This window comes from Microchirus variegatus (assembly GCF_963457635.1).
Source record: "Microchirus variegatus genome assembly, chromosome: 2".
Taxonomy (NCBI): domain Eukaryota; kingdom Metazoa; phylum Chordata; class Actinopteri; order Pleuronectiformes; family Soleidae; genus Microchirus; species Microchirus variegatus.
This window is the reverse complement of record NC_139803.1, coordinates 5,745,779-5,758,122: the sequence shown is the minus strand read 5'-3', so window position 1 is coordinate 5,758,122 and position 12,344 is coordinate 5,745,779. Positions and strand designations below refer to the sequence as shown.

Genomic DNA, 12,344 nt, shown 5'->3' with positions numbered 1-12,344 from the left:
AAATTGAGATTTTTCACAGTCTTTATTATCCAGAGCAGTCGACTCCCAAGTACGTTTACATGTCGCGTCGTAGTGTTTGATCTCCTCTCCTCTCAGTCTACGGTTCGGAGAAGAACATCGTGACGCCAAAGTCTTCCTTGTACACATTCCAGTTCTTAGGTTTGTGCGGGTTGTCCAGTTCTTCTCTGTGTAGAAAAAGCCTGAAGGACGATTTAAAGGCAATTATTCAATGCTATTTTCTGGTTTCTTTTCACCATATCACAAAGAAATCATTCAAAACGTCATCATTTCCAGGTTTGACAAACACTCATTAACATTTTTTTAGCGTTTTTTGACATTTTAATGGACCAAACTATGAATCGGTGATGAAAACTAGAGCGCAGACCTCCTCCAGGGCAGCTCAGCCCCCCAAAATATAATCACTTGTTTCGGGTCCCATTGCGGACATTTCGTGAAAATTTCAGCCAAATCCGTCTACGACTTTTCGAGTTATCTTGCTCACAGACGGACAAACAAACGGCCACAACTGTCTCTTCTTAATATACAAAACATACTTGTTGTCCTTTATGAAGGAGGTATTGAACCAGAAGTAGAACGGGACGTCTTCGTATCCTTTTGGAAGACCCTGACGACAGTGATTTAAAAACACAGTGAACTTTCCTGTCATAATAATAATAATAATAATAATAAGTTGTTGTTGTTTCTTTAACGTTGTAAAGTTGAAGAACTCACGGCGCTCGACTCAAACATGACCTTCACGTCCCCCTGGACGACAGGGCCGCTCTGTAGACTGATGACTGCGGCGTTGTTGCCCATGTCAGGAAACACCTGTGAAAACACCACACACACACACACACAAATCATCCCTATAATCAACTGTGTGTTTAAGTGTGTGTAAGTGTGTGTGTGTCGGCGTCTCTCACCATGCAGTTCTCCTGTTTGGCGCACACACATTTAAAAACCTGTTCTTTCTTCACAATTATCCTCACTTTCAGGTCGCTGCCGTCGCCTTTGCCCACGCCTGCGTAAAAAAAAGACACCAAACACTCCGTTAAGACACAAACACACACGTTAAAATAAATAAATGACGACGTGACGGTAGTTTTACCGGCGACAGAGTGGATTCTGATGCTCTTGATCCTCAGGCTTTTCGGCGGAGGCATCTGTCTGTTGAAGGTGGTTTTCATGATCTGGTAGTAGCTCACATAGCGACTCTGCGCTCCACAGACAGAACAAGTCTCACGTCTTATTATTATTATTATTATTATTATTCTTATCATCAGTGTCATTTCATGATCTTTGGTTCCTCACCTGAGAGGGAGTCTCCACTCCCTGAAACTTGGAGCTCCTGCTCTTGTCCGTTCTCCGCTCGCCAAAATACTCCAGGCTGTCCTGGAGGGAAGACAGAAAATATGTGTATAGGACTAATCGTCTGAAGAAGGAGATTCATGATGGATTATTTAAAAACACAGACTTACTTGCGCGCTCTCAAACTGGTCGCAGTCGATCAGCCAGATGCAAACCATCGTTCCGGTGCGTCCTGAACAACACGGCGGAGACAGGAGGTAGAAATGATTACTTTATTTGAGCAGAAAGGTGAAATATTAACTTTTTCCTGCAGGTTTTACCCATTGGAAACGACTGAAGGAGGAGTTACGGAAAGGAATACTGAGTCATTTCTATCTGCTATTGACACTTTAAAGCAGGGGTTCTCAAAGTTTTGATACCCGAGGGCCAATTTAGGAACCCAACATTGGACTGAGGGCCGCCAAAGGGAAAAACAAGAAAAAAAACTGAAAGAAATCCAATTTGTAATAACTATGGCGTCCAAAATTTGACTTTTTTTTTTTTTGGTCCAAAATTTGACAAAAACGTCATACTATACTATGTCGTTCAAAATTTTACAATTTTTTGGGAAAAACTGTTTTTGGTCCAAAATTTGACAAAAACGTTGTACAATACTATGTCGTCCCAAATTTAACAATTTTAATTTAATTTGACAAAAACTTCATATATGCCGTCCCAAATTTTAAATTTTTTTCAAAAAAAAATTAGGTCCAAAATTGGACAAAAATTACATATATGCCGTCCCATATTTTTGGGAAAAAAATGTAAATGCCAAAATTTGACAAAAACGTCATACTATACTTTGTCACTATGTCATCCAAAATTTGATGACATAGTAAATACAGTTGTACAGTTTACACTTATTGGTCTGTATCCAGTAATGTCCAATAAACATTTAACAAGCTGAGTAGCTCCTGGATTAAAACTATCAACTGTAATTCATTGCAGGGCCGCCAGAAATGTTTCTGCGGGCCGCACTTTGAGAACCAATGCTTTAAAGGGATACTTATACCGATTTGAATGTGGCTTTGTATTGCTAGAATAGCAGTAGTATTTTTTAGAAAATGTGCTTCCCTCCCTCAGTTTTTCACTGAGTTGTAAAAAAATCTGTTTTCCATTTTCAAAATGTGCCCTACTGTGATGCAAAACACGTCATTTGACTCACAGTAGGGCACATTTGGATAAGGGAAAACAGATTTTTTTTACAAGTCAGGGAAAAACTGAGGTTAGGGAAGCACGTTTTCTAAAAAAAAATACTACTGCTATTCTAGCAATACAAAGCCACATTCAAATCGGTGAAGTATCCCTTTAAGAAATGGAAAAGCACTCGGAGAGCGCAGACATCCGCCAAGGCTGCTCAGTGCCTACAAAATAGCGATAAAAACAGTGACAGCGTCTACGGATCACGGCCAAAATTGAATCACTTGTTCTTGGTCCCATTGCGGACATTTCCTGAAAATTTTATCCAAATCTAAGTCAAATATTTATCATTTTTCTGCCATTTTTCTGCCTCCACATTAAAATTAAAATGTGTGAAACTCTGATCTCGACGATGGGAGAAGTGCAACGTCCTCTACTTAAAAACAAATCTCTTGGGCGTCACCTTTCCCTCCTTTGCAGTGAATGGCGATGATGTTCCTGGGGTCCGCAGACATCCACTCCCTCACGCTGGCCGTGTACTTGAGCATGTCCCTGAGATTTAAAAAAAAAAAAAAACCACAATCACGTCACGGTGAATGCGTTAAGATCACGTGAGATTTTTAAAAAGAGGAAGGAAAAAAAAAACCTCCACTTACTCCAGCGAGGGGACGTTGTGGTCGTCGATGAACACCCGCTCCACTTTGTAGTGGAAGAACTTGGGGTCGTAACCTTTCTCACCTGAGAGGCAGAAGATCACCGTTTGTGTGCGGACAACAACAACAACAGAAGAAGAAGAAGAAGAAGAAGTGGTGACTCGACTTACTGCACAGGTTGTAAACTTTATAGTGGCCGCCGTGTTTAGCGTCCAGGAACTTGGCGACTTCCTGTACGAGAAGATCAGATCAGAGCAGGGCGGAGTTAGTTGTATGAAATGATGATTCAATTATGATATTAGCGTGCGTATTTATATCTATAAACTACGGTGGCCGACAGGGGCAAACGCACGGCAAATAACAAAACACAGGCAAATAACAAAACGCCAGCAAGTAACAAAAACGCCAGCAAATAAGAAAACACCAGCAAGTAAGAAAACACCGGCCAGTAACAAAACGGAAGTGCTCCGGGTCTGTGGGGGGCGCTGTCGTGCAGGCCTTCGACCAATCTGTTGACTCGCAGTTTTGGGCCAAAACTTTTTTTAAATAAACTTTATTTAAACTTTTCCAGTACACATATACACATATACAAAAGACCTCAAATGGAATATAAAATTGCATCTCGTCATTTAGAAAGGATACCTCGAGTGTAACCTTGCCTTTATTGCCTTGTTGTGATTGATTTGTTTTCACTGTTGTATTTATTCTCAACAAAGTCTTGGAGATTTTATTTATTTTATTTTAGTTTTGATAAATAGGTCGACAAGATGCAATTTTATATTAACTTTAAGGTATTTTGTATATGTGTATATGTGTACTGGAAAAGTTTAAATAAAGTTTATTTTAAAAAAAAGTTTTGGCCCAACACTGTGAGTCAACAGGTTGGTCGAAGACCTGCACGACAGCGCCCCCCACAGACCCGGAGCACTTTTGTTTTGTTATTTGCTGGCGTTTTGTTATTTGCTGGTGTTTTGTTATTTGCTGGTGTTTTGTTATTTGCTGGTGTTTTGTTATTTGCTGGCGTTTTCTTATTTGCCGGTGTTTTCTTATTTGCTGGTGTTTTGGGGTTTGCAGTGCGTTTGCCCCTGTCGGCCACCGTAATAAACTCACCCCAATGGGATTCCTGTAGAAAGACTGTTTCCCAGACGAGGGGAAAGACATGGCAATGACACGATCTGGAAGAAAATATATAAAGAAACATAAACAAACATTTATAAAAAAAGGTGATCGTCGTGCACCGTCTCACACCGACCTGTGACATAGGTCAGGTCAAGGTCAAATCCGTCCTTCTGATAACGCCGCTTGTTTTCTGAGACCTGACAACAACAACAACAACAACAACTTTTCAGCTCTCCGTGAATCTTTGTTTTTTTAAAATAATAATTTAAAAAAAGGGAGTCGTCAGATCTTTACCATCCTCCTTGTGACCTTTGCCAGCTCTTTCTTCTGAGCTGCCAGTCTGAAGATTCTCACCATGATGAGAATTCTCAGGAAACGCAGAAACGTCACCGCCCTGATGACAAATACAAGAAGATACTGGGATATTAGATATTTCAAAATATAAGAGGATTAAATATGCCAAACAAAAGACACTGGAACACATTTATAGTCATATTTATTCTGTTTTAGTGACTATGTGTTGATTTGTGTGCATTTTTGTCTCTAATAGATTTTGCGGCAGATCGTCGACATTTAAAAAGTCCTAGAGTCGATTTAATAGACTTAGAAGTGACTTTATTGGGATGACGCCCTCAGGGAAATTAGAGTTCCAGCAGTGGTGAGGACACAGAGCAGCAATATATAAAATAAAATAAAATAAAAAGAAAACTCTTAGACACAAAATATAGATTTATATATTGAATATATAAAAATAAAAATAAAGAATATAGGTATAGAACAAAAGAGGAATAAAATAAGATAAATATTAAAGGCGCCATATGTAAGAATGTGGCCAAAAACGGTTACTACATTCAAATTCAAAATACCGAATATAGTCTTTTAGGTTTCGTTTTCTGACGCAACTGTTCAACCCCGTGGTTGCTGGGCAGTTGAGACTCTACTGACTGCAATGACTGGTAGACGGCGGTAGGTGGCGCCACATGACGCCAAAACATGATTTCAAAACATAAACGTGATTTGCAGTCTGCAAAATATATTTTTGTCTGTACTGTTGTTGTTGGTGAGTTCGGTTTGTTATATGAACATTATTCCTGAGTCTCTGTGACATATTAGGAGGATTTTATGCTTTAGATTTGTTACATAATGCACCTTTAAGTTTAAAATTGACCGTATGCACCGTCACATGCAAGCTGAACATGCGGTAAAGATAACTGTAACTGTAATCATCTCTAAAAGCGTTACCTTACAGTGGTTTTTCCCCCCGAGAGAATAACAGACTGGAAGTTAACGGTTGTAGTTGTGCAGTTTTTTTTTTATATACACGCAAGTGACCGAACTGAAACACCAGATAAACAAAATCTGCTCTACGCTCACAGGAGGACGATGATGAGGACACATGCAATACGTGACGTGAGGGCAGAGCGTGTACCTGGGGATGAGGCTCGCTCCGGACAGGTCGGTGAAGGTGTAGATCATGGTCACCACCAGCGTGATGAGAACGACGCCGGCGTCCACGATGTTCAGTTTGGAGACGAAGTACACTTTGAACCTTTGCGAGACAAGAGAATGACACTGTTGTGTTTGCCTGTCGGGCACTTCCTGTCCAGCTTCCCCTTCACTACTTCCTGTTTAACGGCTAATCACTGTTGCTTTCTGCTGACAAAAGGACTACGGGAATGTGTTTGCATCACTCTTGGGAGCAGAAAAAAATCCAACTGAATTCACGCCCCTGGTGAGATTAGACCGCACAAGTGTTGATATTAGGTGTTCTCCTCGCCTCACCCTTCCACGTAGACCCTCAGCATGACGTCGACGAGGAAGAAGATGGAGATGGTGAGGGACACGGCCTCCAGGATGTCGCCCGCCTCTCTGCTCTTGCCCGGCAGCGAAAAGTCCACGATCACCAGCACGATGTCCAGTATGATGAGGATCACTCCGAATATGCTGTGCGCAGAAGAAAAACGGTCACTTTCGGTTCTTTCGGTTCTTTCGGTTCTTTCGGCCACCGCCAGCTTTAAAAAACACACACACACACTCACCGAAATCCAAAGGACATAACAAACGGAGCAATCTTCCTCCGCACATTGCTGCAGAAGGAGAAAAGAAAAGTGTAAAAGGAGGTGAATGTGATGACGAGTGAATCACCGTCTGTCTGGAAACTCACTGATACACGGTCTCTGGCTCGGCTCGCTCGTGACTCCCATTGTCAATCTCCACTTTGGCGTCCTCCATCTTTGCAACGTTTCTATTGAAAAAGGAGTAGAAAAAGAACGCATCAATGATGTGAAATACTTTATATACCGTATATATATGAACATATATGATGTACCTTACCCATTCACACCCGAGTCTGACCCTGGATTGAAATGGACAGAGGACATGATGTGTGTCTTCCTTCTGGCTTTAGTGGACGCGTTGTCTCTGCAACTGTAAGACACACAAGAGAGGACAAATCAGCTAATGTTGCAGCACAAATGAAACTTTTTTCTCCTTCTTTTCAAATGTGGTGAATCTGCAGGTGGGAAAATCAAAGTGTTTCCTGCAGAGCGATCACATGCTGCCTTTGTTTGAATCATGTTTTTATCACTGGACTTTCAGACCAGGAGTTCCTGTAAAAAAAAAAGAAAAAGTGCAGCATTTAAATAAAAGGTGGCAACACGTGATGGTGTAGGATTATGAACATTTGGAAAACAAAGTGAAGTTAGTTTCCTCTGGACTTGTTGAATCTGAAGTCGGACAAAAACAAAAGTGTGAGCGTAAAAAATCCAACATGCAGCTTCATAATTAACAAAGAAAGTTCCCTTTTTTTTTTTTTTACAGGTTTCATTAAATATAAGTTAAGATAAAAAAAGTTTGAAGAAGACAAAGCAGACCCTCTTCACCTCCCTGCCCAGTCCTCTCCTCCTCTCCAGAAACGTTAGTTTGGTTTTACGCGACACTTTTACGCGACACACACACAGACACACACACTGTGTTCTCACCGTGAGCGCAGTCATCCGTGGAGTGGAGACGACGCTCCGTCTTGTGACTCTGAGGACAGAGGAAGCTGGTTCAAAGGTTAACCGGGTTTACATGTTTTCTCCGTCCATCCAATATTCCTCATGGTTTTGTGCAAACGTAGCGCTTTTTTCCCCCCTCTCTCTCTCTCTTTGGCTTCCTCTCACGTCATGAGGAAAACGCGCAGCCTCTGTCTGTGTCTCGCTCTTGACGCGCTTTTAAGTCTCCTTTAAAGCGTCCTTCAAAGGACACTTCTCTCTCCTGTCTCCTGTCCTCACTGAGACCCAGAACCTGGACCATAACCCACTTTTTGTTACTGGAAAAGAGGAGAGGAGCTGCAGCCTCAGATCCCTCCTCAATCCCTCTAACATCTGGTTTTCATCCAGTGTTTCATTCCCTAAAGACACACACACACACACACACACACACACACACACACACACACACACACACACACTCCCACATGGTAGAGTTTGGGCATAATGGTCATTTATTGACATCATAATCTGAATAATGTTTGGAAAGAGTCCAAATGTTGGCAAAAACACCATCAACCTGAAATAAGGTGAATTATATCCACACAATAGTAGTAAAATAGGTGTTTTTAAACACACTGACACTGAATCTGACTCATATATACGCTGTACATTCAACTGATTTCAATGCATTTTCTTCTAAAACGTGATGAAAAACAAAGAAAAACATTGCTGCATTGCTGTCTATTCTCCACACGAGGGCAGCACAACGCAGCCAAATACAACACAAACACCTTTTTTTTTAATCCCAAATACAACTTTTTCACAGTTGCCCACATTTTGCATCCCCAGTTTTAATTCAACCAGGAAGTTTTTCTTACTCATGTGAAAGTAACTCACATCTCAAATATTCTAAAAATAGCATCACTCTCACTCTCTCTGCTTGATCGCAGCAGTGGGCTCAGGTGTGCAGATGTTCCAGGTGTTTGGTGCCAAGCTGTCAATCATCTCCAATCAACTCTGATGCTTTATAAACTAGACCACGACTCCATCTCTGTTTCAGTCTGTGTGGAAGCATCATCTTTAATGGTCTCCTGCTTCTGGACCGGAAACCCTGGACTCTGTGGACCTCTGCTCTTCCCCCTTCAACAATGCCTTAAGTACCATTTAATATATTCCATTTTTTGTCTATCTGCGTCCATTTCTGTGTTTAAAATAAATACAAAGACAATGGGATGCATTTTTGCAGCAGATTTTTACAGCTGCTGAGATTTGCATCCCCGTTTTTTATGGAGCCAGAAAGCTCATGTTACCAGGGGCGCAGCTTGTGAACAGGCAGGGCAGGCAACTGCTTGGGGGCCCCCCCCCGAGCCGATAGGGGGGGCCCCTGAGCACTCAGAGCCTGAGTGCTGTTTTTACTGAAATGTGCAGTGAGCAGCCGCCTCCCCGTCCCCCTTAAACAACAATGACATCTCAGTAGGAACCCCCCCCAAAGGGGCCCCACCTCACTTTAACCTGTGTGAAGTTATCGTTTTTTTTCAGTTATTTCCGGTATTTTATTGTTCCATATATTTTTATTGTTTTATAATGTGGGTTCTTTACAGTTTTACTAAGTTTATATAGTTTTTTTTTAAAGGTGTTTACACTATTTTATTGTTCTTTACATTTATATTTTCACATACTTTTTAATTACAAGATTTTTCCATGTTATTTCATTCATTTTTATTTTTTTATTTTTATTATTTTTGAACACTGGTTGGAAGGAAGGGCCCCCTGGGAATTTTTGCTTAGGGCCCCTACAGACTCTAGAATCGCCTCTGCACGTTACACATATGTTGTGTATGTATATGTATATCTACCTCGTGTGTATTTCCCCCACACCAGTTTAATTTGTGGCAATAAAATACAATTTAAAAAAAACATAGAATTTACATCTCTGAAGACTATTATGGGCTGAGTTATTATGTAACAATAAACTTCCTTTAAATTAGTATTTGGAAAAACAAACAAACCTACACATGTTTTCATTTTATTTTATTCTTCCCCAAAACGACAAAACAATATTTATTTTAAAAGAACAGAAAAACTTGTGGTATGAGAAGAATGCGATGTTGTCGGCACGTCCTGTCCACGAGGCCAGGTGTGAGATCAGATGGTTCAGTCTGGATCGTCTAATGTGGACCATGCAGAACTGACACAGCCTATAAATAAGAGCGAGGACGAGGGAGAGAACACTGGAGCTGGAGAAAACAACGCTGTGAAATGAAGGTAGGCTCGTCGTGATGCACAGATTTGGCTTTTAATGTTCGTTTCTAGTGGAATTAAATGCTTTGTTTTGTCATTTCAGACTGTAGATCTGAGGATGATGTTAACTCTGCTGCTGTTTGCTTTGGTCTGGTTTCCTACGACTGATTCCACACAGGTGTCGGTGAGTGCTGCACATGTTTCTCCTTTTGAAGAATTCCTAGAAAGACTGCAGTCTTTTTGCTGTATATCTTTTAAAATACGGAGTATTGACTTTGTGCCGTTGCTTTCCCCCATCTCTCAGAAGAGAGACTGGTGCGGCCCAGAGGTCGCGGCGCTTCAGCGCAGCATCAAGAAGCTGCAGAACAAACTCCTGATTACCACTTGGCAGGTGGAACATCTGCAGATGCACAAGTATTTCCACCCGTTTCCACCTGCTTCTGATCCTGATCCTCAAACAAACATCAGCAGAGCTTCAGACGCCTCCAACACGACACTGGTGAGACTTCCACCTGCAGGAAGCGTGATCGTCCATGACCGAGGTGAGGAACGTTCATGTCAGCCCAAAATGGGTCTTCTACACCAGGGTTCTTCAATCCTGGTCCTGGGGAAACCCCTGCCCTGCATGTTTTAGATGTTTCCTTACTCCGACACACCAGATTCAAATGTCTGAAACGTGCAGACCAGTGGCTCCACAGGACCAGGCTTGAAGAACCCTGTTCTACACCACGTTGTGATAATGGTGGTAAACGCTGTCCTCGTCAGATTGTTCCGAGCTCTTTGACCGACTGAGATCGCCGAGCGGCTTCTACCGCGTCAGGCCCAAGTCTCAGCAGGAGCCGTTCCTGGTTTACTGCGACATGGAGGACGGCGGAGGGTGGACGGTGTTCCAGAGACGGCGACATGGGAAAGTTGACTTCAACAGGTAATTTAGTTTGGTTCCTCACATGTGAAAGACTGTCCAGATTTAAACTGAAGGAGTCATGTGATCATACTGTTGTTGCAGAGACTGGGTGTCCTACAGAGACGGATTTGGTGACTTTAAACTGTGGAATGATGAGTTTTGGTTGGGGAATGAACAAATGTATTCTCTGCTCTCTGAAGGTCAGTCATTATCAAGTATAAGACTTTAACCTTTTATTTTGAAAATCCCATTTAACCTTGAATGATTCCTACAGGTAAGAACCTGGTGAAGATCGACCTCATGGACTGGGGAGGACAGCGAAGTCATGCTTTTTATGAGAACTTCAGGATCTCTGATGAGACTGTAAGGAACATTCTCTATTATATATTCAAGGTTTCATTCCATATATTCAGGTTTCATTCCATATATTCAGGTGTCATTCCATTTATTCAAGGATTTATTCAAGGTTTCATTCCATATATTCAGGTTTCAATCCATATATTCAGGTGTCATTCCATTTATTCAAGGTTTCATTCCATATATTCAGGTTTCAATCCATATATTCAGGTGTCATTCCATTTATTCAAGGTTTCATTCCATATATTCAGGTTTCAATCCATATATTCAGGTGTCATTCCATTTATTTAAGGTTTCATTCCACATATTCAGGTGTCATTCCATTTATTCAAGGTTTCATTCAATATATTCAAGGTTTCATTCCATATATTCAAGTTTCATTCCATATATTCAAGTTGTATAAGGGTTGTATAACCATGTGTATATATGTGTGTATATATATGTGTGTGTGTATATATGTGTGTATATATATATGTATATATATATATATGTGTGTGTATATGTATATGTGTGTGTATATACATATGTATATGTATATGTATATGTGTGTGTATATACATGTGTATGTGTATATGTATATATGTGTATATGTATGTATATATTTATGTATTTCTGAAGTCATACCCAGTAAACTCACCGTGGTTTCCATTCCAGGACAAGTATCGCCTTCACTACGGTCAGTACAGCGGCAGAGCTGGAGACGCTCTGACCGGTGGTGGGGGGATGGTGGAGCAGTGGTCGTCCTGCCTCAGTGGGATGCAGTTCAGCACCAGCGATCAGGTCAGTCCACATCATGTAATGTATGGATCAAAGAGGCTTTTAATAGGCTAGTAATTGGCGATACTTGATTGACAGGACAATGACCGCTACCTTCAGGGCAGCTGTGCTCAGGAGAATAAGGCGGGATGGTGGTTCAACAGGTGAGACACTGGACTGTTCCATCTCAGTTTATTGTTCTTTGTGAAAAAGTTTGACTTTTTTAAAACTCTATTCTCCTGCAGATGTCACGCAGCCAACCTGAACGGCAAGTTCTACCGCAAAGGGAAGTACAAGGACCAGTACGACAACGGCGTGGTGTGGGGCACCTGGAGAGGCGTCTGGTATTCCCTGAGACACACGACCATGAAGGTGCGGCCTCTGGTGTTTCTGGACGCCATGGGCAGCGGAGCAGGGGGGATTTAAATCTTTAAACTCTTTTAAAAAAAAAAAAAAAATGAGGCAAAAGACTGTTTGTATAAATTCTCTATATTTTATTTTCTCCCTTTGTTGGTGTCGATGGAACAGTCTTTACTCGAGTGTACAATTCCATACTGAAAGTATATGATATTCAAACAATAAAACAAACAGCATTTTACACACTCGTGTTCATGCATTCTGTATAAAAATACGTTAAACTACTTTCCTGAAATGGTAAACCATGTCACAGCATAATGCAAACATCACATTCAGTTGTGTAGAACAATAACGCTGCCTTTTTTTGTGCTAAATCTTGTCCCAGTGGTTGCTACATAAAGAAAACTATTCCAATTGTCTTGGAGGCAGAAAACGATAAAAATAGGTATGTTACAATAAAATCTGTAATATGACAAAGTTGCATTTAATCCACTA

The 12,344-nt window shown here is 41.1% G+C and overlaps 2 protein-coding genes across 2 annotated transcripts; one reads left to right on the top strand and one right to left on the bottom strand.

Annotated features, from left to right (window-relative positions):
* Positions 1-55: 55 nt before the first annotated feature.
* tpte (transmembrane phosphatase with tensin homology) lies at positions 56-7,401 on the bottom strand. Its single transcript, XM_083909898.1, has 19 exons — positions 7,241-7,401; positions 6,594-6,686; positions 6,424-6,504; positions 6,299-6,346; positions 6,042-6,203; positions 5,689-5,808; positions 4,554-4,653; positions 4,393-4,456; positions 4,251-4,315; positions 3,311-3,371; positions 3,144-3,225; positions 2,951-3,039; positions 1,479-1,540; positions 1,312-1,392; positions 1,109-1,214; positions 924-1,021; positions 733-828; positions 555-625; positions 56-200 (listed from the first exon to the last, which is right to left on the bottom strand). Exons 2-19 carry the CDS (start codon positions 6,638-6,640, stop codon positions 98-100), a joined length of 1,536 nt encoding a protein of 511 aa, XP_083766024.1. The 5' UTR covers positions 6,641-6,686; positions 7,241-7,401; the 3' UTR covers positions 56-97.
* A 2,049-nt stretch (positions 7,402-9,450) lies between these two features.
* fgl1b (fibrinogen like 1B) lies at positions 9,451-12,071 on the top strand. Its single transcript, XM_083909904.1, has 9 exons — positions 9,451-9,499; positions 9,579-9,659; positions 9,780-10,017; positions 10,241-10,400; positions 10,482-10,579; positions 10,654-10,742; positions 11,391-11,516; positions 11,592-11,656; positions 11,738-12,071. Exons 1-9 carry the CDS (start codon positions 9,494-9,496, stop codon positions 11,916-11,918), a joined length of 1,044 nt encoding a protein of 347 aa, XP_083766030.1. The 5' UTR covers positions 9,451-9,493; the 3' UTR covers positions 11,919-12,071.
* Positions 12,072-12,344: the final 273 nt, after the last annotated feature.

Excerpts from the sequence above, each read along its gene's own strand:
- fgl1b (XM_083909904.1), top strand. Across the intron at positions 10,018-10,240 it reads CGTGATCGTCCATGACCGAG|ATTGTTCCGAGCTCTTTGAC; the intron begins GTGAGGAACGTT and ends TGTCCTCGTCAG. Across the intron at positions 10,743-11,390 it reads TCAGGATCTCTGATGAGACT|GACAAGTATCGCCTTCACTA; the intron begins GTAAGGAACATT and ends TTTCCATTCCAG.
- tpte (XM_083909898.1), bottom strand. The coding sequence starts at position 6,640 with ATGTCCTCTGTCCATTTCAATCCAGGGTCAGACTCGGGTGTGAATGG. Across the intron at positions 6,505-6,593 it reads TCAGACTCGGGTGTGAATGG|AAACGTTGCAAAGATGGAGG; the intron begins GTAAGGTACATC and ends CTTTTTCAATAG. Across the intron at positions 6,204-6,298 it reads GTTATGTCCTTTGGATTTCG|CATATTCGGAGTGATCCTCA; the intron begins GTGAGTGTGTGT and ends TTCTGCGCACAG.